The sequence below is a fragment of the Rhipicephalus microplus genome, chromosome X, assembly GCF_043290135.1.
Source record: "Rhipicephalus microplus isolate Deutch F79 chromosome X, USDA_Rmic, whole genome shotgun sequence".
Classification (NCBI taxonomy): domain Eukaryota; kingdom Metazoa; phylum Arthropoda; class Arachnida; order Ixodida; family Ixodidae; genus Rhipicephalus; species Rhipicephalus microplus.
The window spans coordinates 34,743,373-34,768,650 of record NC_134710.1 but is presented as its reverse complement, the minus strand read 5'-3'; the positions used below and the strand labels follow the sequence as shown (position 1 = coordinate 34,768,650).

At 47.7% G+C, this 25,278-nt stretch overlaps 1 protein-coding gene across 7 annotated transcripts in view; it reads right to left on the bottom strand.

Moving 5' to 3' along the window:
- Positions 1-21,666: 21,666 nt before the first annotated feature.
- The window catches only part of LOC119185733 (mortality factor 4-like protein 1), a 32,928-nt gene continuing 29,316 nt past the window's right edge, over positions 21,667-25,278 (bottom strand). For all 7 annotated transcript variants that reach the window (XM_075876181.1, XM_075876183.1, XM_075876182.1 and 4 more), the window contains one exon: positions 21,667-21,799. In XM_075876181.1, the coding sequence (XP_075732296.1) occupies positions 21,718-21,799 (82 nt within the window). In that variant the 3' untranslated portion in view covers positions 21,667-21,717. The remainder of the gene's footprint in view (positions 21,800-25,278) is intronic.

Sequence of the window (25,278 nt, the reverse complement as noted above, 5' to 3'; positions counted from 1 at the left end):
CGTCTTTCCGGCGCTTTGTCTGGCGGCGGGGGTGCTGTTATGCCTGCGAGTCCACAGAGAACGTTCATGCCTCTGAAAAAGGCAATCTGTGTCAAGGCCAGCAGGCGAGCCCACCTGACGCGAACAACTCAACGGCGTCTTCACGTGGCGGCACCTTTCTGTCGGGCAACGGACAGCGAGCTCCTCAACCCACGAGTGCGTCGAAGCTATCGGCGCCTTCCTGTCTGGCGAGTCTGACGCAATACCTGGCGACGTCACTCGTCCTTGGGCGCAGCCACGTGCAGCGCAGTGGCTCCGCATTCGATGAGAATGACGCGGCCCAGGGCGACCCCATTGGAGGATTCTGACATCACGACCAGCGGCGCTTCTGGTTGGACATTTGGTTACTCAAAGAATCTACCCGGTGCGTATAAAAAAGCCCTGCGGCGCGTCGCGAGGAGTAGACCTATGTGTTAGAGAGGAGAGCTCGGCTCTTCGGGTCTCCAAGCTGTCGGCCCCAGTGCCGAATTTGTAACGCCTCTGTATATATGCTGTACATAAACCTTGTTTAACTCACCATCATCTCGTCCGCTCGTCTATCAGCTCTGCGCAGAAGCAGTCGCGAGCTGAGAAACCTACGCTACCAAACGGCTGGTGACTGTGTCGGCGGAGATCGGAGCAGCGGCGCCTTCGGGACCGTGTTGACGTCGCCGTTTTTCGCAACAGTGGAGGTCAGCGGTGGGATTTCGTGGCGCCCTTCGTAACGTCATCGGAGGCACGTTTCGCAACACCGTCCTCTCCTCTCGTTCTTGTGAATAACTTGTTTAGCGTTTTTCACTTCCCCACTAACCACATTTATTCATGTAAACAGACAGACAGACAGAGAGCATTATTGGGTCCTGAGAAACGCTACTCCTTTAGAGCAACGTCGCGGGCCGTTCCCACGTAGGAACGGGGAGGCCTAACCTCACCGCCGCATCGTGGCCTCTCGAGAGACGCGGGCGCTTCGCGAAGTGATCGGACGCGACGCTCATCGGCTCCGTCGATTTTCGGCTGGAACCGTGCTCTCTTCAATGTGGCTGCTCTAAAACTTGTGTGACTGCATCTGCCAAGTCAGCAAGATTCTGGGGACACCGATCTCACCCAGGTACGCCCAATTTTCGGCCACTTCGAGCAACTTTGCATCACAACGTAGCGAACGAGCTAAGCCTCACGGCGGCGGCTCCGCCGCTGCTGGATGCGGAGACGCCGCTCGGTCAACTCCTCAACATGGCGTTGCCTGAACAACGTGGCTACGACCCTACGACTCTGTCGTGGTCGTATATCCCGACAAATCCATCAGACGACGGCCCATCCACCATTTCGGCGGAGCAAGCCGACACTTTTCAACTCGTCGAGGGTCGGCGTCGCCGCCGAAGAAACGCGGAAGGAGCGTCTGCACTGAAAACTCCTCTCAACAATTCAGCCACTGGAGACGCTCGCGCTCCATCTCCTAAAGCTCCACAAAAGACTTCACCAGTCTCCAAGTGGACGCCGAAACCAACGGTCAGGATGAATCCTGGCGACTACGTGATCGTGCTCAAGCCACGCATCACAGTAGCCCTCAAGGCAGCGTTTCAACAAGGTGAGCTCGGCGCTGCCATTTCCCAACTCATCGGAAGGCAGCACATGAATGACATCAGCATTTCTCCCAATTGGGAGCAAAACAGCATCATCTGTGGCACGCAGAATAACGAGGTGGTTCAGAAACTGCTGTCGGACTTTCAAATCAACACCAGCAAAGGACCGCTGCCGCTTCGCGGTCACCTCAAGCTCACCGGTGATGTGTGTCGCGGCGTGATTTCTGTGCACAACCTCGAAACCAGTGCGTCTCTGAAACATAGTGTGCAGTGGCGTGGCGGTGAACTAGTCTATGCGCGCAAGCTGGGGAACTCCAACGTAGCTGTGCTGACTTTCGCGGGAAGGAAGGTTCCGCGTTTCGTCCACTATAACGCAGAACTGACTCCCGTCAGGGAGTACAAGAAGACAGTGCCAGCGTGCTACCGCTGTGGTGCACTGGGGCACCGGGCGGATATCTGTCCCAACCCGGTCACCGAAAGATGCAGCCTTTGTGGCCAAAACGTGGGCGCTGGTCCTGAGGGGATGGCCCCCCACGAATGCAACCCAACGTGCATAGTTTGCGGGGGTCCGCACCTCACCAGCTCCCGCGAATGCACTGAAAAATTCATCAGGCTTCAGCAACCAGGGTCCAGGACATCGGGGACCCCAACAAAACCAAAGCACCGGTCAACTGGCAAAGTGCCAATTCCTGGCAAAGCAGCAACGGCAATGCTACCACCTGGCGCGGCGGAATCTCCAGCTCTCGGCGCTCCATCTGGCAACGCTGCACGCAACCAACCCAAGGTGGGCAGTTGGGTGGAGGTCGCCTCCTCTCCCTCCTCTCTCTCCTCTCCGCTCCACCTTCTTCTGCCACAAGCACTACCGAAACACAAAAACTCAGGCATGAGCTCGCCCTTTTGCGATCTCAGAATGAAAAACTAGCCAGCGAACTTGACTCGCTCAAAACCAATCTCACTACTAAGCCCTCGTTGAGCGACGAAGAGGAAAATATAACAGACAGGGAGATTCCTACTACTGTAGAGAGTCGCGTCGCGGCCCTGGAGACCCAGGTGAATGCAATAGAAACACAATTGGCCGACCTCCCCAAAATTATCCACGACACCATCGCGCGTCATATGGAGACTGTCATCGCACAGGTGACACAAACAGTAACTCACATTATCCAAAAGTGGATACAAGACAATCCACGCGTCCTCAAGCGCGTAGGGCCAATTAGGGACGTTAATCGCCCCTCAAAATTTAACAGAGTGACTCCAGATGAGTCGGACTTTTCTGAAGACTCCAGTACGTCAGCACAGGGTGCTGGTGAACTGAGTAATCTTAACAACACAACCCCACCCTCTATCTCCGAACATGGCCTCCAACCCTAGGTCGCGAGCCAGAGCAACTCAGCCGTTGTTACTAACACAGTGGAACTGCAGAGGTCTCAAGAACCACAAGAAGCGGGCTCATTTCCGCCTCTATCTTGAGACCTTTGAGTTCCTTGTTGCCGTGGTTGCCCTTCAGGAACCCGGCTCGGACGTCAAACTCACAAATTACACTACATTTCAACACAACCCGGAGACATGTATACTTGTTCACAAGCAATATACCGCCCAGGAAGTCACACTCCCCACAACACCGCCTTTCTCATACACAATGGTGTCGGTGCTGCCTATAAGGCGATCTGACCCACCTGTTCATATTTTAAACATTTACTGTCCCCCAAAGCTTAAGAACGTCACGTTCAGCGAAACTTTCACACAAGCTATGCAGGTGGCAGGACGGGACCCCCTCCTGATCGTCGGCGACTTCAATGCCCCAAGCAGGTTATGGGGTTACCCACGAGAGGACACGCGTGGAAGGAAGCTTGCGGAACTTCTTTCTACACTTGGACTCACCCTCCACACTGATCCCGCCAGCCCAACACGTGTAGGCAACTCTGTTCAACGAGATACTTGCCCGGACCTCACAATTACACGCAACATACGCCATGCCGACTGGCTGAACACACAGGACACTCTCGGTAGTGATCATTGTGTATTAAACACAACTGTGTACATGCGTCCCTTAAAACGCCCACTTACACAAGCTCGTATCCCAGACTGGACAACTTTCCGCACCACTCTACCTATTGTAGACCCTCTCCAGTCGGGATACGACACCTGGTCTAAATCACTGACGTCTACACTGAAACAACACGAACAGCTGATACAGCTCACGGAAACTCAAACGGACGTGGACAACCACCTCCTCCATCTTTGGCAGGCCCGCCGCAGCCTCACCAAACGATGGAAAAAACAGAAACATAACAGACGCCTCAAGAAACGCATCCTAGAACTCACGGAGCAAGCTGCGGAATATGCTGCTCAGCTAGCCGACACTAACTGGGTGGACAGGTGCAACACGGCTGCACGCCAGATGTCTGGTCGCAACACGTGGCGCCTGTTTCGCGCTCTCATCGATCCAACACAAACACGCACGGAAACTCAACGTCACTTACATAAGGTCATGCACAACTTTACAGGAACGACAACACAGCTGGCAAACACGCTCAGGGACCGATACCTGTGCACCACCAAGGACCCCCGGACGGCCGCATACTCCTACGCAGGCAAAAAGAACACGCAGTTGGACACCCCGTTCCAGCTCCACGACCTCCAGGCGGCCTTACGCAAGATGAAGCGTGGCACTGCACCAGGGCGTGACCAGGTTACGGTCAAACTGTTGGCCAATCTTCCCGACGCAGCCTACGCCACGCTCCTCAAATACATCAATAGCATTTGGGACGGAGAAACTCCTCTCCCTCTTGAATGGAAATCAGCTCTCGTGACCTTCATCCCGAAGGCAGGTAAACCTATTGACGTGGAGAGTCTTCGCCCCATCTCCCTCACGTCTTGTGTCGGCAAGCTGATGGAAACGATGGTGCGCGACAGACTCTCCGAGTTTCTAGAAACACAGCACACTTTTGCGGACACCATGTTTGGATTCCGCCCTCAGAAGTCAGCCCAGGATATACTTCTACAGCTCCATCATGACATATTAGATCCTGTTGAATGCCCCCACAATGACAAGGTAGTCCTGGCCTTGGATCTTAAAGGAGCATTCGACAACGTGAAGCATGAGGTAATCCTTGACCACCTCAGTCAGACCAACTGTGGTTATAAAACATTCAATTATGTTAGACAGTTTCTTACAGACCGTCGAGCCTACATACGCATACAAGATGAGGAACATGGGCCTTACGTCATCGGCTAGAGGGGAACTCCTCAAGGCGCGGTCCTCTCTCCCCTCCTATTTAATGTAGCCATGCTTCATCTTCCCCCCAAATTGGCTTCTTTACCAGGGATACATCACGCTCTTTACGCGGATGATATCACGATCTGGGCCACGCAAGGTAACCTGGGTCACATGGAGTCATGCCTGCAAGCAGCAGCGACTGTAGTCGACGACTACGCAACCTACTGCGGACTCCAGTGTGCCCCGGCTAAGTCAGAATTTGTGCACGTACGTCCCTCCCTTCAGGACACAACTCAGCTCCATATCAGTCTTCCCTCGGGACCGATCCGTGAGGCCAAGGAGATCCGCGTCCTTGGCCTCTTCATACACCACCAACGCAAGGCCGACACCACAATAGCCAAACTTCGCACGGTGGGAGACCAGGTGGGCCGTATGGTCCGCCGGGTCTCCAACAAGCGGGGCGGATTACGAAGCAGGGATGCAATGCGGCTTGCCCATGCTTTCGTAACGAGTAGAATACTCTACTCGACTCCCTACTTGCACCTACGCAAACACGAGGATGATCAACTCGAGGTCATCCACCGTAAAGTTATCAAGCGGGCTCTCGACCTCCCTATCACCACGTCCAACCAGAGACTTCTGGCCCTAGGCGTGGTGAATACCTACCGGGAACTTCGAGAAGCCCACCTCGTTAACCAATACACGCGCCTTGCACAGACCCATTCCGGTCGCCGCCTCTTGGACCGAATACACATCAAACACGATTACTATATTGAGGAAAGGGTGAGAGTGCCAGAACCTTGGAGACGCGCCCTCCGGGTCCGACCCCTTCCCCGCAACATGTCCAAAGAAAACCACAGTGGTCGCCGCCAGGCGCGCGCGGAAGCGTTGCAGCGACACTTTGGTCAAGAGGAACACGTGTGCTACGTGGACGTTGCCGGCCCGCACCATGGGGGGTGGTATACTGCCGCAGTCATACACAACGCAAACACCGTAAACGGGCTCACTTTCAAAGCCTACAGCGCAACACACGCGGAGGAGGTTGCCATCGCTCTAGCTCTCACCTATCCCTCTTCTAAACATATCATCACCGACTCACGAGGGGCCTGTCGGAACTATCAGCTAGGGTGGGCTTCACCGCTTGCTCAGCGCATACTGGAACCTAGCTGCCGATACGTTAATCCAACTCCGCGAAATCTGGTTTGGGCACCCGGTCACCAAGGACTCAGGGGTAACGAACAGGCCGATCAGGCCGCCCGCGCACTCTCTTCCCGGGCTATCTCCCTGTCTTCGGAAGCCTACTCGCAATCAGACAATTCGGCCCTTTCATTCAAAGATATTACCAATTACTACAAGGAGGAGCACCGGCGCTATCCAGACCCTTGTAAGGGACTGCATCGCGCTGACGAGCGCCTCCTTTTAAAACTGTTTACCAATACTGTACTGTGCCCGGCGGTGCTAAAACATTTCAATTCATCCTTTGATGGCACGTGCCAGTTCTGTGGTGAGGTGGCTGACACCTTTCACATCGTCTGGGCGTGCCAGTCTAATCCATCTATCCCCCCAACCCCAATCCCACGAGAGAGGACTGGGAGGCGGCCCTGCTCGGCTGTCAAGACCTGAAGGCCCAAGAGGCTCTGGTTCAACGTGCGCGGGCGGCGTTGCTTGCCAATGGAGCCCCGGAATAGGGGTTCCACCTAGTGCTGTGAGGGTAGGAGGCCAATAAGGCCCCAACCCAATCACCTCTCTGTAACCATTTAATGGTTATTAAATGTTTTCACCACCACCACCCGTGGCCTCTCTAGGCAGCCCATAGTTGTGGTAGAAACTCTGAACTTCGTAAGGCCGAGTCCCAATTTGCTTCTGTGAGCCGACTTGGGCCCCGTAACGAGGGGCACTGCCAGAGCATATGTGCTAAGTCACTAATTGATTGATTTATTGATATGTGGGATTTAACTTCCCAAAACCACCATATGATTATGAGAGACACCGTAGTGGAGGGCTCCGGAAATTTCGACCACCTGGGGTTCTTCAACGTGCGCCCAAATCTGAGTACACGGGCCTACAACATTTCCGCCTCCATCGGAAATGCAGCCACCGCAGCCGGGATTCGATCCCGTGACCTGTAGTCAGCAGCTGAGTACCTTAGCCACTAGACCACCGCGGTGGGGCTGCTAAGTCACTAACCCCACCCCAATTAGGACAAGTAGACTCAGAAGCCTCTGAGGAGAATATGCTGAGGAAAAATAGGCTTGAATAGCACCTGATTTGGAGCATTCTAAACTTTGTGGCCTGAGGTCTAGAACTCTTGTTGTGCAGAGGAGCAAATGACTGCCTACTCAACTGGTAGTGTTAAGCCACTTCATTGAATGTAAGTAAAGCGTCCCTGAACATCTCACTGCCAACCCGCGGGCCTACGTCCTCCACAGCGCGGGGGGTTAGTGCGCGCGCCCGGGAGTGAGCAGTGTCATTCAGGTTTACTAGAGCCCAGTAGGGTTTCTAGATGTGCAGGAAACAAGGTAACGGTATGTGGAAAAAGTGTCCTATATTCAAGTAGTTTATATTGTTACGGGGTCAGTGACTTCTGTATAAACGCGATTACAGAGGAACAACCTCAGGCGAGAATCACAATGGCTGATTCTCGCCTGAGGTTGTTCCTCTGTAATTGCGTTTATACAGAAGTCACTGACCCCGTAACAAATTGGTGGAGGTGCGGGGTATCCTTCTTCAGCGAATCTGTGAGTGGCCTGGCAACGTCGGTGAAGTTTAACAAAACGATGATAGTAGGAACATAAGCCGATGAAGCTCCGGACGTCGGATGTAGAACAGGGCACCGGAAAGCTACGGACGGCGCGGATCTTTTCAGGATCTGGTTCGACGCCATCGGCGTTTACAAGATGGCCTAGAATGGTAATCTGACGGCGGCCAAATTGACATTGCTTGGAGTTTAGTTGTAGCCCAGCTGTTCTGAAGACCGCGAGAATTGCAGCGAGACGGGTCAGATGGCTATCAAAAATAGATGAAAAGAATATCACATCTTCTAGGTAACAATATACTTCTGTACAGACGGAACCAGAGGCGAAATCCTTGACCGCTGACCTTGAGTCGGTGAAGATTTGCGATCTCCTGTTATCCAAAAGGGCAAGGCCTACAGCCAACTGTTCGGCTCTTGAGGGAGTTGACTCCCTAACTGACGCAGAATTGATAATAGAACCCATATGATTCACGGAAATAACAGCAAACCTAGCTGATTGACCGTACTGAGCGGCATCGACCAAACACACTGAATGAGGATCGTCCCTGATGTTCTTCAGAAGTGTGATGGCCCTAGCCGGGTGCCTTCCTACGTTGTGCTGAGGATGGACGTTTCGGATGGACGGAGTACGCTGTTCATCCGGCAGTTGAAGACGGTGATCCTCCATGAGCGCCGAGCTGAGGCCTAGGACGGCCAGAATTTTTCTACCAGCCGGCGTAAAAGACAGGTGCATTAGCTGTGCAGTCTCTTGGACTTCGATGATCTCATCTAAGGTGTTATGAACTCCTAGCTGCATAAGCCGTTGATGATTTGTGGGGTTTAACGTCCCAAAACCACAGCTGCATAAGCCGTTCAGTGCTTGTTCGCACGGGGATGCCCAACACCCTCTTTACGCTTTTTCTGATCAGAGTTTCCAGTTTATTCATGGAAAACACGAATCGGCATTTGAGGACAGAAACAGTTAAATGCAACAGATAGAGAAGGGGCTCTGCTCGCGAATCGTGCTGCTCTGTAGTCTTTTAAACTACATCAACGATGAAGCCACGACATTGCACTCATTCTTCATTAATTTGGTACATAACTGTAGACCAAGCTCATTGTGAATCACGAAGTCCCATGATGAAGTTGGCCTGGAGCGGCACATGTGCCAGAACATGCTGCACAGCTTTCTTCTATGCCCTCGTATACAGCCATGTTCGTATATTTGGAACGTTTGAGACACACAATACTGCAATCATCAAGAATTATTCATTTTTTCCACTTGTTAGTATCTTGCTTAGCTACACGTTCTTCTCCCCTATAGAAAAAAATTACGCGAGTTTCGTAGCATGCATGAACATAAGTTGCTGTTTCTACTTCGTCGAAGACTGTCATGCTTTCTAAACACATCACCTACTAACATTAAAGTCCGAGCCAGTGCAATGCATAAAAATCACTCTTACATCACGAAAACTTATGGGTTTCCCGGAAAGAAACTCCTAATGCCTAGATATTAAAACTGAAATTTTGAAATCGTCCCGCCGCGAACGCGATTAGCTCCCGGACCAAATACACTGTGAAATGTGCTACAATTAGCAGTGCACTATAGTTGTATAATAATAATAAAATAATAATTTGAATAATAATAATAATATCAATAATAATAATTATAACTGTGATTATCGTTGTTGTTGTTCTGAAGCAGGTCATCGTGTTTAACCTCGCGTTTATAGTTACTATATAACCTCCCTGAAGGTAGCACATACACCTTTAACCATTCTCTGTCATCCGGTTACCTAAAGTTACCTAAAGACGAAGATTGGCAAGGTAGTCCCTGTATTCCAGGGCGGACGGGCGCTCAACCCGCAATTATCGACCCATTTCACTAACATGCAAATCTGGTGTTCCCCAAGGCAGTGTACTGGGTCCATTACTGGTTTCAATTTTTCCACGCGTGTTTCTTATTTTCACTTTTGTTTCTTTCGGTTGTCGCCCACAAGGCCTGTCATTAATGCTCAGTGCAAACTGTGCCCGATTGTTCGAGAAGGTTCTCAACCATTGTAGATTGTTCTACAATGGTCGCGCGCAAGAAGCGAACACTCGAGATTATTCCAGAGCTTGCGCGACGACCAGTGATAGTGCTATGGTATTTGGCAGCACATTTATAAATGCCGACGCGCGTCATCACTTGTAGTTGATCGACAACCGATGCTCTGTTCGCCGCTATCAGTGCCAGCGTCTTGCTGTAATCTGACATTTCTTTTACGTGGCCACAAGTTCAGCCCAATAAACAGTTTATTTTGACCACTCTGTCTGCTTCTTTCGTCCAGATCACGACACCATGACAATATACATTAAAGACTTACCCGCTAACCCTTAAACCTCAGTTAGGTTGTGCATGGATGACTGCGTCATCCACCTCAAAAATCAATCTGTTGACTATCATTTTGCTCTTTAAAATGACCTTAATCTAACCTTCAGCTGGTGTGAAGATTGAAAAATGTCCCTTACGCCTCTAAATGTAAGTTAATCTCGTTCACTAGAAAGCGTACTAACTCACCCTTTCTCTATACTATTAAGAGTACTGTTGTTTCAGTCACACCATCGTACAAATAACTCGGCGTTCACCTTTCATGAGATTTATCTTGGACTACGCACATAGCAGCTGTCCCTTCAAAAGCCTCCCAGTCTCTCGGCTATCTTCGTAGAAACTTGCGAAGCGCTCATTCTAACGTACGCGCATTATCATTTCTAACTTATGTTCACCCACGATTGCAGTATGCATGCATCATCGACATGTCACCATAACAAGATTATCTTGTGCGTATGTTGGAAGCCGTCCAGAATAGGACAGCGAGATTCATTGCTGGTAACTACGACTACCGTTCAAGCATCACCCAAATGAAACAAGACTTTGCATATATGTCACTGAATCAACGCTGCGTCAATTCCATTTTACGGTCATTTCATAGGTACATAACAAGTAATAAATCCCGCTGTTCGCCCCTTCATCTTCCTCTGCGCACATTTCGACGCATTCACAACGCTCGTTGTTTCATGCACGTTCGTTGTCAAACACAGGAATTCACCTTATCACCATTACCTCGAGCCATAGCACATTAGAACGGCCTTCCAGAATGCATTGTTTTCATCTCTAATCGTGAAACTTTTTGTGATAACCTGACTTCGTTGCATTTTACTATTATATAACTTTGTTGCACCTTGCTGTTTAGTGTTTGTTTTCTTTGTTTTTTGTTCTTTTTTACTTTTTGTCTGTATTTTTTGCAGTGCATTTACTGATGCTCGCCTTACTCAACGCCCTTTAATGGGCATGTAAGGCATTTTGAATAAATAATTAAGCACTACTGGCGTTGAGTATACGCGAACGTAAACTCATCTTGTCTGACCCCATTTCGGCCTCTATTTTCGCATTCAGGTCATTGAAAGCGCCGTGTTCGAGCACCAGCACCTGTGGCTGCAACGTTCGCGTTCACAAATGCTGAGGTCACTCATACTCGGCTGCATTCCTTGCTAGTCGCGTAGGCAATGTTTCACGCAAATCTTACTTTTGCGAGAGCGACATGTGCTGGCACGTGTTGTGGACTACAATAGAGGTGTCACGTGTTGTGGACTACAATAAAATAACAGCCCGGCCCCCTTAAGTGATTTGCAATAAAGAAATACAAATGAAATTTTCATTCCTGATACTGCGGAGCCTCGTTTTCCGAACGAGACCGATTGTCTAACGAGACGGAATGTCCAATGGGTCACGTGACGGGCGAGACTGAATGTGCAATGAGCCTGAATGTCTAACCGAGCCTGAATGTCCAACCGAGACAATATCCAACGAGCCGGAATTTCCAACCGTGACGGAATGTCCAACGAGACGGAATGTCCACTATTGGACATTCCGTCTCGTTGGACATTCAGGCCGCAAGCGGTTGGCGAGCAAGCGTCAGCCTCAAACGATAAAGCCTGTTGAAAAGCAAACAGTGGCGTGGGCTTCAATTAAAGATATGCTGAACGGCACATCTACTTGTGCATGACACTAGAAACACGGGGAAGAGTATATTGTAAGAAATGACTGCCGAATGGGGCTATCTGATTAAAAAAAAAAAAAAATGAGTTAAGAGACTTGCATTAGATGCACTTTTACCTGCGACTAATATTTATTTCTGGTCATAGAAGTACTTTCACAGCGCCAACACAGAACAAGCGCTGGGGCCGCTTGCAGACATGTGTATACGATTGAGCGCCCTGTCCAGCAGCGCCTCTTCTATTTTTAGAGGAGGCGCTGGCAATGTCACACTGAGCAACAAGTTTGTCATAACGGTCCACAAGCAACATTTGATCACAAGAGCAGTGAAATCACGAGCACAGCGTCAGTTTCTTTGAATGTGTATTGCCTCAAGATACGTCTGGGTATGCGCAAATGACGGGATGAACTAGCTGTACAGAGACGCAGAAAATTCGCACTTGCTTTGTACTTCTCTTGTTGTGTGCATTTCATATCTGTTTGCCCAGTGGACATAATCGATGTGAGCCAAGGTTTCAGCTAGACGACACCAAACTGTTTTATTTTCGGACAAGGTCGTTGTTTATGTGCACTGCGGTTGACGTCATAGCATAGACTAAAGAGAGCTCACAGAAAAGACATGAAATGTAGCAGGGAATATATGTTAGTCCTTTCAGGCTTGCGCGTTTCATAGCTTAAACGTGATAAGGTATGTCATACTAGAATCATTGCTGTATAAGCTTATTATCTCGTGGGTTATTTTCAAAGCACCTTTCTACTTACCAGATTCTTTCTTGTCGAATGCACATAGTACACATGCAGTTTCTTAATGTTTTTTAAAAAAGAACTGCTATGACAGTCCACTGCTGTCATTTTCGCACAGGTCCTCTATACTTAGGCGGAAGTATTTTCCTGAAGCTGAATGGCATTGACGCGACTAATTAACAAATTAATAATTACCAGGTCAATTAACGAATTTAGTGTCCTTGCTGTATTGGGACGTTGTCATAACCACCATCATCAGCCTGACTACGTCCACTGCACGTCAAAAGCCTCTCTAACGATCCACCAATGAACCTGGTCTTGTGCTTTCTGCTGCCCCGCTATACCTGCGAACTTTGTAAATGCAAAGCATTTATTTGCAAACATCGGCGACTTTGACTCTATCTATCTATCTATCTATCTGTCTATCTATCGATCTATCTATTGATCGATCTATCTATGTAACTATGTATCTATGTATGTATGTATTTATATATCTATCTATATATATATTATCTATATATGTACTGTCAGTGTGTGTGTCGCTGTGGAATAGTATTTGCGAAAACGACAGGGGCCAAATGCTATTAGATTTTGTCGAGACATCTTTAACGTGTAAAAAAAAGCTGGTATACAGAGTGTTCAAATTTAAGTGGGAGATTCTTGCTGACCAAGTCTTCTTTTTGATTCTTTCCCACAACTGCTTTGATGCAACTCTGCGTAATTTGGACCATCCCACCTTACCAACTTTCAATCTCCCCGCACGCTACGCAGCATCGCCAGCAACGCGAGGCTTTACAACGAGCACACCCTCGGAAGAAGCTCGGAGCCGCGGCTAAGACAAAGCAGCACGACGCCACCGGTGACGTAGGTGACACGGACTTCGTCAAGCCACCCTCCAAGAAACCCGGCGCAGTTCTTCGGGCACACAAGAAGGCTCCGGCAGACGACTCCGAGTCCGACCCATGTCAGCTCCAAAGAAGGCAACCAAGAAAATGAGGGTCCTGGCGTCCTGCTCCTCTTCGGGGCCGTAGGACCAGAGAACACCAGGATGGAATGTATTAATGTGGCTGTACCCTTTAGATCGGGCGTCGGCTAACGCCACCTAGCCGTAATACTTGGTGAATTAACCACTAGATTCCCCCCCCCCCCCCCCTTAAACAGTGAAGTTGAGGACCAGAACAGCATAGAGGTTTGCGTTGTGTTGCTTAGGTACAACCGAGAAAGACTATATTTCGTGCATTTATCCATAGATTTGTAGGCGCTGGCGTGTTGCTGTCTCAAGCTCGCGCCCTGCTGTTCTCTGGCCTTGCTCGAGCGAAGTTTTTCTTACACCGTGCTTTGTCTCCGCGAATCGTACAGCTCTCTAGTAGACAACGTAGCACGCAAATCGCTGCCCCGCAGCCATTTTGTCAACACCGGGGTGACTGTACTACTTGCTCGATCGACATACTTAGCGAGCTGCAGCGCACTGCCTTGCCACAAAAGGTAAACAGTAAATTGTTTAGTTGTCCTCTGCGCAGTTGATCGCTATCCAATACGTAATGGCCAGAAATACCTTTCATATCACACAGCGTGACATAATAAAGAGCTATGCTGCCGGGATTTGATAACTTTCCCAGAGGCTTCCAATGTAGATAAGCATTAAATTGCTGAATTCTTTGGCGCCTGTTATAGCATCCTGAAAAATTGTGTAACTTGCTCCGAGCCATCCTCTAATCACGCTAATATGCGAGAATGGCGAAATCAAACTGTGTTTTGCGTCGGCCATTTAGCATTAGAGAATAACGCTGGTGTAATTGTAATGGCCCCAAATAATTAAATTGAAATATACATATGCATTGCTTTTGTAGAACTGTACTGCGCTTAGTTTCATAGAAAACTAAAATCATTGCTTCAAGCACGCTAAAAGAACAAACACCTTTGTTCTCCGTAGCTCACGTACAAAGGCAGTGAGGCCGAAATTGTGCATTTCAGTTTAGTAAACTTGTATTCGTATTTACTGTGTGCTTCCCCGCAGTGCACGTGCACGACTGTGAAGCCGAACGTGTGAATGCCAGTTAGCTCATTTTGTAATTAACTTTACCTCGTGCTTCTCTGCAGCGCACGTGCATAACAGTGAAACCAAACTTGTTAATGCATTGCATTGTTTGCTTTTCTTGCAGGCATAGAAGTGAGCATTCCTAGTTAAAGACAGCGCGTATTTTCCTTTGCGTTGATGGAACGACTTAAATTTTTTTTGAATTATGTGGAGGCATTTGTCATTGACTTACCACCCAAATCCTAAACTGTCATATTACGGAAGAACACGTCATCTTTTGATGCTCTCTACACACTGCTGTACCAGGAAATCGACATGGAGGCTGCCCCACATGCGAATACATACTGGGCGATAGAAGCGCCATGAGATGAATCTGTAAGATACTATTCAGCCGAGCTGACATCCTCAAAGCCCAGAGATTGGGATCACGCATTGACCCAAATTTACTGACACATTCACTGCTACGCTCCAATGTGTACCTAGACAAGTACCCCTGGAGTGCAGTGGTGCCAACACTTACACATATTATGTACGAGTGTACTTGATGTCCCAGTGAAGTTGAACCTAATATAGACCAACACAATACCACATCGGTCGTTAGAATCGCAACTTTCTGAGAAGGCCTTGAAGAGCCTAGTGGTTGCCTTGGACTAGGCCCCATTAAGCAGGTAGTCTATGAAGCCCCAAGAGCCCTTCGCTCTAAAGAACGCTTCAGCTATATAAATGTTCACTCTATTCTACTCTATTCTTGCTACAGCCCAACATATGCAAGCTTGTTTGGACAACTTGCTTTGCTAACATCTGTACCTTCTGCCTGCGTGGTGCAATGGCTTCTCAACTTTACGGGTGGTGGTGTACCTTATTAAGCAGGCTGTCTGCAACTGAAATGAGGAGTAGCTTGAGATGGCCAGCACCAGTCAGCCTTTCAGCTTGACGCTGTGGGCAAGGTTTGCTCACAGCGTCAATGTTTGCCCAGAGTGTCTGAGGCACGATGTGGCAATAGCTAGTTTAACAAGGCGGACTTCAAAGGCAGTAGTGGTATGTTAGTGCATGGTTCATTGCGCCAGCAGATGCTAACACCTACAAAACAAAACCGGATATCTAAACATCTTATTTGGCCATTTACAGGGAGTTCATGGGTTAGGCTAAATGGGTTCATCACATTAGAAAACACATCAAGTAGCACTTTGCTTTCTAGTTCTGTCACGCAGGTCACGATTTAAAACAATTAGGTACACATGAGATACATATTGCAATATGCTAAGAACATTTTTATCGGTGATCAAGCCATTGAGTTTATAATTGAATTGAGCAAGTGGGTTTCTAAGAACCGAGCAATGCAGGAACTAGTGCATACGCCTTGCTTCTGTAGGTGTGGGATCCCTTCAAACATTTCATACATAGATTGCTAATAAAAGCTTAGAATTTCTAAGAAACCGCTAGCAGAAATCCCTGCAGAGCTTTGGAAAGCAATGAAACCGTGTTTCTCAGTAGAAAGCTCAACACACTCATGGATTGGGTTATGAGGCAGGGTATGAAGAAGATCTTTGATGCCAATCGATAAAGCCTGATAGCACTTGTCAGTGAAAGTGTTAAAGACGTCCAAAACCTGGTTAGATTAAGTCACGATAAAAAGGTCATTTATTACAAAAGCTTGAGATTACGCTGATTCAGATTAATTGACAATGGTTCAAAAAGGTACGTTTACCTTGTGCATTTTTGCACTAAGAAAGAAATTTAAAAATTGTTTTTGCTGTTATCGATTGCCTTAACCAAATTTGTAAGGTTAAGCTTGTCACACAGTCTTTTTGCATTAAAATTATGTTTACTCAATGAAACATTGGAGTGAGAATCGACTGCAGAAATCGCTTCTCTTGACTTTGATTCAAATATTTTTGCTCGGTAAAACCGTAAACCACCTTCCTTATCGGCCAGGAGAATGTGGATAGAGTGGTCGCATAGAAGAGAAGCCGCTCATCAAATGGTTGGGTCGGGCTTAAAGTTCTTGCAGCTGTTAAGAATGTTTACACCATCTGAAAGACAACGTGCACTATCATCGACAGAGGCTTCATGCGAAACCTTACGCAGAAAAGAACACTGTGCTGGCCTTAACTCCCTGAGTGCCGCAGCAAACTTCGGTCCAAGGGAAGAAGCACAGGTTACGACGGCTGACAAAGTTACTTCACCGACGATGTGCGCATTGCATTGTGACTTTTACCTGTGTGGGGTAAAATAGGTCCTCAGTCTTCTCAGAACGGTATCAATATACGTGCTATTTCCCAATAAACACTGTAGAAAATGCAGCACTCATTGTCGCCAATTATGCTCGGTCCATTGTGTTTTTCAACACTGTAGTGCACCAAAACTCTTATTTCACGAGTACATTCAAAGACCAAAACCATCGCCAAAGTCTTTGAGTCTCCCCGTTTATGTTATGAAGGTGCGTAATCATCTCTTTCGAGTGCATGTTTGGTAAAACAAATACCTTTAACTCTCATATGCCCTTGTTAGCTGAAACGTAACAAGGAAAACTTTTATCAGCACCTTTTACTTTTAAATAATTGGTCTGCATTTACTAGTCAGATTTTTTTTCTTGTTTATAAAAAGGGTGTGCTCATTATCACTTCTTCATATGAGTGGTGTAGTTGATGACTCAAGGACATTCACAGTAATACCATGAAAGAACTTGCGTGGTATAGTCTGTGTTTTTTTTCTGAGAGCTTTTTCTGAGAGTTTTTAAGCTATGTTCTCTCTTCTCCAGGTAGCAGTAGTACATTTGATATTTACAAATAAGCACAAGTAATTTGTCTTCTTTTCTCTTTTGTGCCCTTTAATTGAATCCATGACTTAACCATGTTATCAGCTGTAGATAGAACTTTGCTACGTAAAGGTTTTTGTTGTTGAAAATGCAAGAGGGAGTTTTTCCTCCATCATCGCAGTTTTAATTGTGATACAATGAGGGATTACACGCACTTTAATTCCAGATTTACTGTGCTGCACTTCATGTGCTTTTAGGAAGAATGCATATAGTCGAATCTCAAAGGGTGGTATGAAGCCACGGTCTTACTAAGCTTGACGGTAAACATCTCCTTGAAAGACCTGTGTGTCTGACATTTACACCCAATTTATTCCAATACTTCAAGTGTAACATGCGTTGGTGGACCCATATGCACATAGTGCTAGAATCAGCAGCAAGCCTTGTTATGACAACTGGCATCTCTTTTTGATAAAGTCTACTGTGCTTCCACCTCAAAATACATGCCACATTTCAACTATAGACCATTTTTATTTATGGTAAAAGAATCCTTACCAACGCGAGGAAATGGACCGATGAAGGGAGTTTGAAAATCTTATATTTGAAACTTGTCCAATTTCACCATGAGCATGCACACCTTCGGTAAATAAGTTGTCCAACAAAATATTTAGGGCTGAGAAATAAACTTTGAAAATGAACACTATATCTGCACAAAACATAGAACGTAAATGCGGTTAACATGGGGGTTATGGTAGCAATCAGTCACATACAGCCATTACAAGATTGTTATCGTCATTATTCTCTTGGGGTCCTTGTTCATGGGAGACATCATTTAAGGGGGGACGTGGGTTCTAATTTTTTTAAAAAATTTTTTGCTCAAGCTTAACCAAACTTCACTATCTAGGCTAGTTTTTCATGCTGATTTCAAATCTCTAATTTGTTTCTTAATATTTGAAGTGGTTTAGAAAATATGAATGTCTGAATCTTAATTGCGTACTTATTACGAGACTTCTTGGCAATTTATTCTTTTTAAATCCAAAAAGTGAATGCATAATCTAAATGCTGGAGACTTGCTGTAGGGGGTGATGCTATTTTTATCCATTTGAAGGCATTTTATAAGCAAGAAAACGGAGGAACACTTATGGTCCCTATATTACAATAAATTTCTCTCACTAAAATCTTCAATGGTAATTTTTGGAGTGATGCTAGAGAAATAGAAATAGCATCACCTCCAGATCAGGTCAAGACGAATAAAATGATACCAACTTTGTCGCATTCACTCAAGTTTAACAGGAAAAACCCCCGTAAGACCGAGTGCAATGTGCAAAAACATCGAACTGAGAAAAACGCGTTTGAAGTTTCTAGCAACTTTAACTTTTGATAAAGTGAAGCTACAGCGATATTAATGACATCATTCTGAAGCTCTATATTATAGAATAAATGGCCCTGCTAAAGTTCACTGTACCCACCCAGAATACTGCTCACAGCTTGTTCTAGAACTATAAAAAAGTCATTGACTCAGCATGAGAATTATTATTTTTTTACTTTGTGGTCGTTCCAGTGCCTTGCAAGTGAAAGGAACACAAAAAAATCATGTAACAATGTTGTCCTTGGATAGACAATAGATTTACACAATGTTTAGGTCTAAAACCAACAATATTTATTTTTGCAAAAATTCTCACTATTTGCCATCATGACTGTTTACAGCAGACCAGGGCTGTAAGCAGAGTCCCCTGCTGGCTTGTGACGCTTTGAAGGTCTTTCCTTTATTGAACTGCTGTCGATATGCTCTCTTCGCGATTTTTGCAGCCTGCCCTTGTCCTTCTCAAGGCTGCGACGCACCAAGTTATTGCCAGCGCTGTAGCCCAGCTTCTCGGCAATTTCCACATTGCTCTTGGTTGTGCCTTGGTTGAAGCGGCTGATGGCTTCGGCAATTGCCCTTTCAATGCTCCGCAAGGATGCATGCTGAGTTTTGGGGGCCTGCTGCCAAATCATAGCGTGCAGGCTCTCATTTGGGTTCTGGGTGATCCCATCGCTGCACCTTTCCAAGAGGGCATTGTCGCTCAGCCGCCTAAACACAGGCTCCAATGCCTCAGTTACGAAATCAGGCAGGCTGTACTTGTGTGGTGGCGGCTTCTCATTTTTCGCAAGAGCTCTCTGAAATTTGCACCAGGATTTAGGGCCTTCAGGGCAAAGGTCATGCTTTGGTGCCTCGTCAGTTGAAGACATGTGGTTCAAAGTTGCTAGAACAGCCTTCTGCATACCTGGAACATTGTTCCTGTGGCTTCTTAATTGATTTTGTGGGGTTTAACGCCCTAAAACCACTATTTGATTATGAGCGACGCCGTAGTGTAGGGCTCCGGAAATTTTGACCACCTGGGGTTCTTTAACGTGCACCCAAATCTGAGTACACGGGCCTACAACATTTCCGCCTCCATCGGAAATGCAGTCGCCAGAGCCGGGATTTGATCCCGCGACCTGCGGGTCAGCAGCCGAGTACCTTAGCCACTAGACCACCGTGGCGGGGCCTGTGGCTTCTCAATGCGTAACCACAGTACGAGGTGATCTTCATCTTTTGTTGCGTAAGTCTGCCCTTTCCACCAAGTGAGCCACCTTGAGCTTTTTTTTTTTCTATACATGGGTACGTAAGGCAGCTCCCATACGCTTGTGTACATGATTTATGCAGTCCTTTTTGGCCACCTTTATGAAGCCGTACACCTTTTTTTCTGTGAGTGCATGGAATGTCCTGCTGTCGCCATCCGACAGCATTGTCGTATAACGAAGCTTGTGCTTTTTAAGTGACCGCTCAAACAAGCGTAGTGCTGCCTCCACTTTCATCTGGGCAGCATTACAATCAACATTCCTCTAGCACAGAGGGGCATCCTGAATGAGCCAGGCAGAATGTCCTGCTTCTCTTTCCTTGGGTCCTGTGGTGCAAGCCAGGCAAAAGTTCGATAGCACGATATGGTCCATTACAAGGCCACTATACATCTCAACAATGCAGCCAACACATATATGTGAGCTATGTCCACGCGAAAGCCAGGTGCCGTCATAAATGACGTCCACATTTCCGGGCGCGTTGCCGAACTCCGCATAGAGCTCCTTGACGCGAGCATCGCTCGCCGCTTCGCATTCGGCAGCAGTCGCACAGCAGGCTTCTTTCATTGTATTCATGTTGCTTGGGTAACTCTAGTGGTGAAGGCCTCGATGCGAAATATTCATCCCGGCCAAGAAGTCCGATAGAGTCGTTGCCCCCTTGCCGATACTGTTGATGGCCTTCATGGCACGCCTATTAACTTCAAACGGCCTTATTTTGGCGTCGGTCTCGTCGGCTATTCGTGGGGACAAAAAACACTCTTCGCGTAAGTCACAACTGCCGCACGTGACTATGAGCTTCGAAAACAGCCCGTACTCTTTCTTGGCCTTTGGAATAGTGACGCTTCTGTCACCGCATTCTGGGCACGTGACAAGTCCAAATAACGAGAGTATCGCTGCCAGATCAACAATAACAAATTCTGTCCCAATTTCTTTGCCACCATATTCCAGATCAATATCTAGTAACTCGAACTTACGTTCCGTCGCGCACTGCGATGCGAGTGATGCCTTCAAGCCCGCTGCATTTCTCGCACACTCAGCAAACTCGTCTGCCGAATAAAATGTCATATCAATGCGGTCTAGGATGCTGCTGGAAGTGCAAGATGATGACCCGACGACGACAAAATCCAATGAGGTGCTGCTGCAAGGCACAGGAGAGTGCACCGCTTCGGACACAAGCGGCCGCGGCTGCGCGTCGTCGTCGAAATGCGCCACTTCGGCGGTATCGGGCGAAATCGGCTGCACGTTGTCGGCTGCTTTCTTCTGGCGGGCGTTCCACGGGCGCCTCCGTTTCTTGCCGTACGTTTGGCGCGTCTTCTTCTTTAGACGAGCATCTCCAATCATGCCGGCAAAAGACGGAAAGTCAGTGTGTCGGTCGCGTAGCGCAAGAAGGCATGTGAGGGAAGCAGACAAACAACGTGCGCGAACGGAAACCGGCGGCCGACGAACAATATACAAAAAAAAGCGCGGGCAACTTTGGTTGCATGAGCTAATGGGAAGCGAGGAACAGGGGGCTCACCTGGTGCGCGCGCGCTCCGGCCAATCAGCGGCTCGGAAGGGGGCTCCGGAAAAGGGGCGAGGGCAGCTGTTCTGTTTAAGCGACGCCATTTTGAAGGGTGGAAAAATGCGCACAGAGGAATCAGCTTCAAAACAAGCCCAAGATGGCGGCGATCAGCCGACTGCCTCGCCGGCGGCGCGGGCAGGAGGTTTGAACGAATTTGACATGCCGTGGGTTGTTTTGCGGCTCCCGTGGCAACTTCATAATCAATTTTAATCTATTTGCTGATCGAATTCAGCGTTCACAATTTGAGGACACGTGCTTATAGGTCTAAAAATTTCAAATATCGCATTTTCTCAAAATCGACTTTTTGGCCATTTTTCACCAGTCTAAGACCCGCGTCCCCCCTTAAAGGGGTAAATGAATGTAGCAAGTACTGGGAAGACTATTTTGACAAAGTGATTGTATATTTTATTTCTGTAGCACGTATTTACATTTTTCAGATGGCTTTCCGTAGGTAGTCCGGAGGTGCTATTGTGTAGTCATTCAGGCTGAACAGCTGGGAGTTCCTAGCCATGTACCTAGAACATAAACAAACAATGCGTTTCTTTTTTTGCATACATAGAGTAGATGTCGAAAATGAAGGCAGTGCTCCCACGGTGAAATACTACTTCAGTGAACAGTATAAAGTAACTCACGGTTTTTTCTCTGTCAATATAAAGTAACGCACAAAAATACTTTCACACACAACTGTGTCATGCAACCATTACACACAGAGACATTTGATAACCTCCTTAGGACAGTTTTTTACAGCGAGAGGCAATGCTAAGCAAGAGACAATGCCAAGGTAAATGTGAGAAGCCATAATGATTTAAAAAGGAGAGCACACATTTTCAACCTACACCTGCACTATAGATCTCGAAGCAAAGTAACTAGTGAAATTAACCAAACGCATTCATGTAGCGATGTATGCTTCACTATTGCAAGGCATTATATGTTTACAGTGGTGACCCAATAGCACCATTTACATCAATTCTATATTCCTGCGCCTTGCTGCGCACACTCGAGTACTAACTGCGTCAAAGTTCACTAGTTCACCTGTTTACACCACATCAGATCGTTTAATTCCCAAAATTATTCTTGGTCGTCGCAACAAACACCATTACAGCTTTTCATAATGCCGCCAATTCGCTTTGCTTGCTCCTAACCGAAGTATCTGTGCTGCTGTGGGTGTCTCCGTTGTTGAAAGTTTAGCATGCGGTTGACAGCCTCTCATATTTGTTATAAAACTGGCGATAACACGTAGAAAAGTGACTTTTGTTTTTCGTTCGCAAGTTATGTGGGGTACCATAACGTATCCACAATGCCAATAGGCAACAGGTATCGGCACTGTGTGCTATCAACAGCCTATTTACGCAAATTAAGATTCGGCATGAAACATCTTGTTAGATTTTGACAAAGAAAAAACAAATTGAGGCCGCTATTGTCGTGCTGAGCAACGTTCTTCGGTATGCCTCTTGTAAAGTTAAGCCTAAATATCCACGTAGGGTGCGTCTGGCTCGATGTGGTGCAGCTGCCGCTCGCATAAGTCCAAGCGCTTGTTGCACGTCTTAATTGCAAAACCGCCGAAATGCGACGGTTAGCCAGTGCACATTGAAATTAACTGAGCCGCGAAGTTAGCCACCTATAAAAAACAAGTGCTCTCATGCATCCTTAACGCCGTTTGAACAATAAAATGTTTTGTCGTCAGTTGGCAAAAAAAAAAAAGGCAGTTACACTGCAAGGTCTGGCTCGTTTGATATCCTATGCAACCGCGCTCATCGCCCCAGCTTGCGCAGGGGGATCTTCTCAATTTGGACTTTATAAGCTACATGACGGCTGCTGCAAAACCTGTTGAGACTCTCTATATATCGCTGTCACAATAAAAGGTCAAATAAGTCTCCCCAGCTTGTAAATTTTTCCCAGTGATTTCCTCACACTTGACAACTACGCTTGCAAGCGGGCTCAGCTTGGCCGCCGTTAGTACGCGAATCCAACGTTGATTTCCTTCTCCCCGCTCTCTCCCAAATAAAAGAAAAAAAATGGTAGCACTCCTAGCTAACAAGTTTGTTGTCATCTCGCCTGTTCGCAGACACCATAGTTATTCCCCAATCATGTGAGTAGCATGGGCTCACACCCACCCATCGAACCTTGACAGCATATTTAGGTGTAAAATTCGTGAACACGTGGCGTTGCTAAAGCCAACATTTCAACAAACGAATTTGTCTCCTTCATGACTGCCTCGCAGAAATAAACCCTGCCCCCTTCATGTTTAGATGAATCTCTCACTCTGCCCCCTTCGTATCGGCTGTTTACATTGTGCCAGTTTCATTTTTTGAGTACTTTCTTTTTCTTAATCTGGAAAGTGGAAGTGCTAGGGCTGAAGTTCTTTAAGGGGGCACACGGATCTTTCGGGACGAAAAATTGCCCAAAAACGCATTTTTTTAGATGTCATTTTTGAAATCTACAGGTATTTTTCTATTAGTTTGCTCAGTTTTTCCTCCGAAAAGTTGGTACTTGAACAGTAACAGCTACTTATAAAAGCCGTACGGGCCCGATTTGGCGAGATTCTGACGCCAAAATGGCAATTTTTCAATAATTCCCCGCCGCTGCGCCACGGGCAGTGTCGCAGTGATCTAGGTCTCATTTGAAAGCGCGGTCTTCGGTCTTCAATTTCCCGCCACTCTGGCTCCTGTCCACTCATTGGTAGAGTAGAAAACACGCGCCAAAAAAAGCAAAAATACGCGTTCCTAATCGCCGGCGAGCGCACGTGACTAAACAGCGCAACGCGATTGGCCGCAAGCGGCGTGTGTCGTCTGCTTCGCGCCGTCGGCGGCGCAGTCAGGCGCCATATTGCTCGGACTGAGAACGACGGATTAGCCAAGGATCGCGCGCGATGTGGAAAGCCGGAAGGAAATTCCACACAAGGAATCATTACGGCAAAAAAAGAAAGAAGTCGCTCCTCGAGAACTTCAAAGGCCGTTCCGCGTCAGCGAGGAGCGCTGAACGAGCAAGCGACCCACCTTCCGTGGCCAGCGGCGAGGCCCCTGATAACATAGGCCTAGCACCTCCGCCGCCGCCCGCTCAAGATAACGCATCCGGCAGCGGCCGCGTTCGTCTTGACACAGCAGTGCTGCACCCGTTAGAAGTGGCAGAGGTGCGTCGCAACGCCGAAAACAAGCTGCAAGAGCTCGCTTCAACTGGAGCAACACAACGCAAGTGCGGCCTGTTAGCCGATATCGACGATGCCGCAGCCACGCCGCTGGACGAAACACGATTTTTGATCGTGAGTTTGGACCAGGTGAACGAACTGATGCGTGCAGTGAAGTGCAACTTGTGCTCCGGTGATGTAAACATCGGCAAAGAGGACAGGGAGTACGGCCTTGCCGTAAAGCTAGTGCTTATGTGCGCGACCTGCGGCGATGTGTCGGTGGCATGGAGCTCGCCGCGCGTTGACGGCGAGAGCAAGGCAAAGCCGTTTGCCATCAATGTTTTGGGCGCGCGCGCTATGCAGTCTACTGGCAATCGGCAAACGGCATTCAACATCATCGATGAACATTTCTTCGTGCGGCCTGCACAACAAAACGTGGCAGAGCTACGTGAAGACGAAACTGACGCCCGCAGCTGTTCGTGCGTCGGAAAAGCTGACCGCGGAGTGCGCGCGATCGGTTCGGGAACTGTACGCGGAACTGGACCTCGTCAACCCGGGCAACATCGCTGTGTCGTACGACGGTTCCTGGTAGACGAGGGGACACTCGTCGCACATCGGAGTTGGCACAGTATATCGAGTTGTTTACGGGGCTTGCGCTCGATTATGTCGTGCTCTGCAATTTTTGTGCCGGCTGCGAGTGGGCGCCTAAAGAAAGTGACCCGTCCTAAGACGAGTGGAAAGCGAACCACCATTGCCAGAAAAACAGCACAAAAAAAGCTGGAGAGATGGAAGTGGAAGCTGCCTTCAATCTGTTTCAGAGGTCGTGGGAGCGTCATAAGCTGAGATACACTACAGTTCTTTCTGATGGCG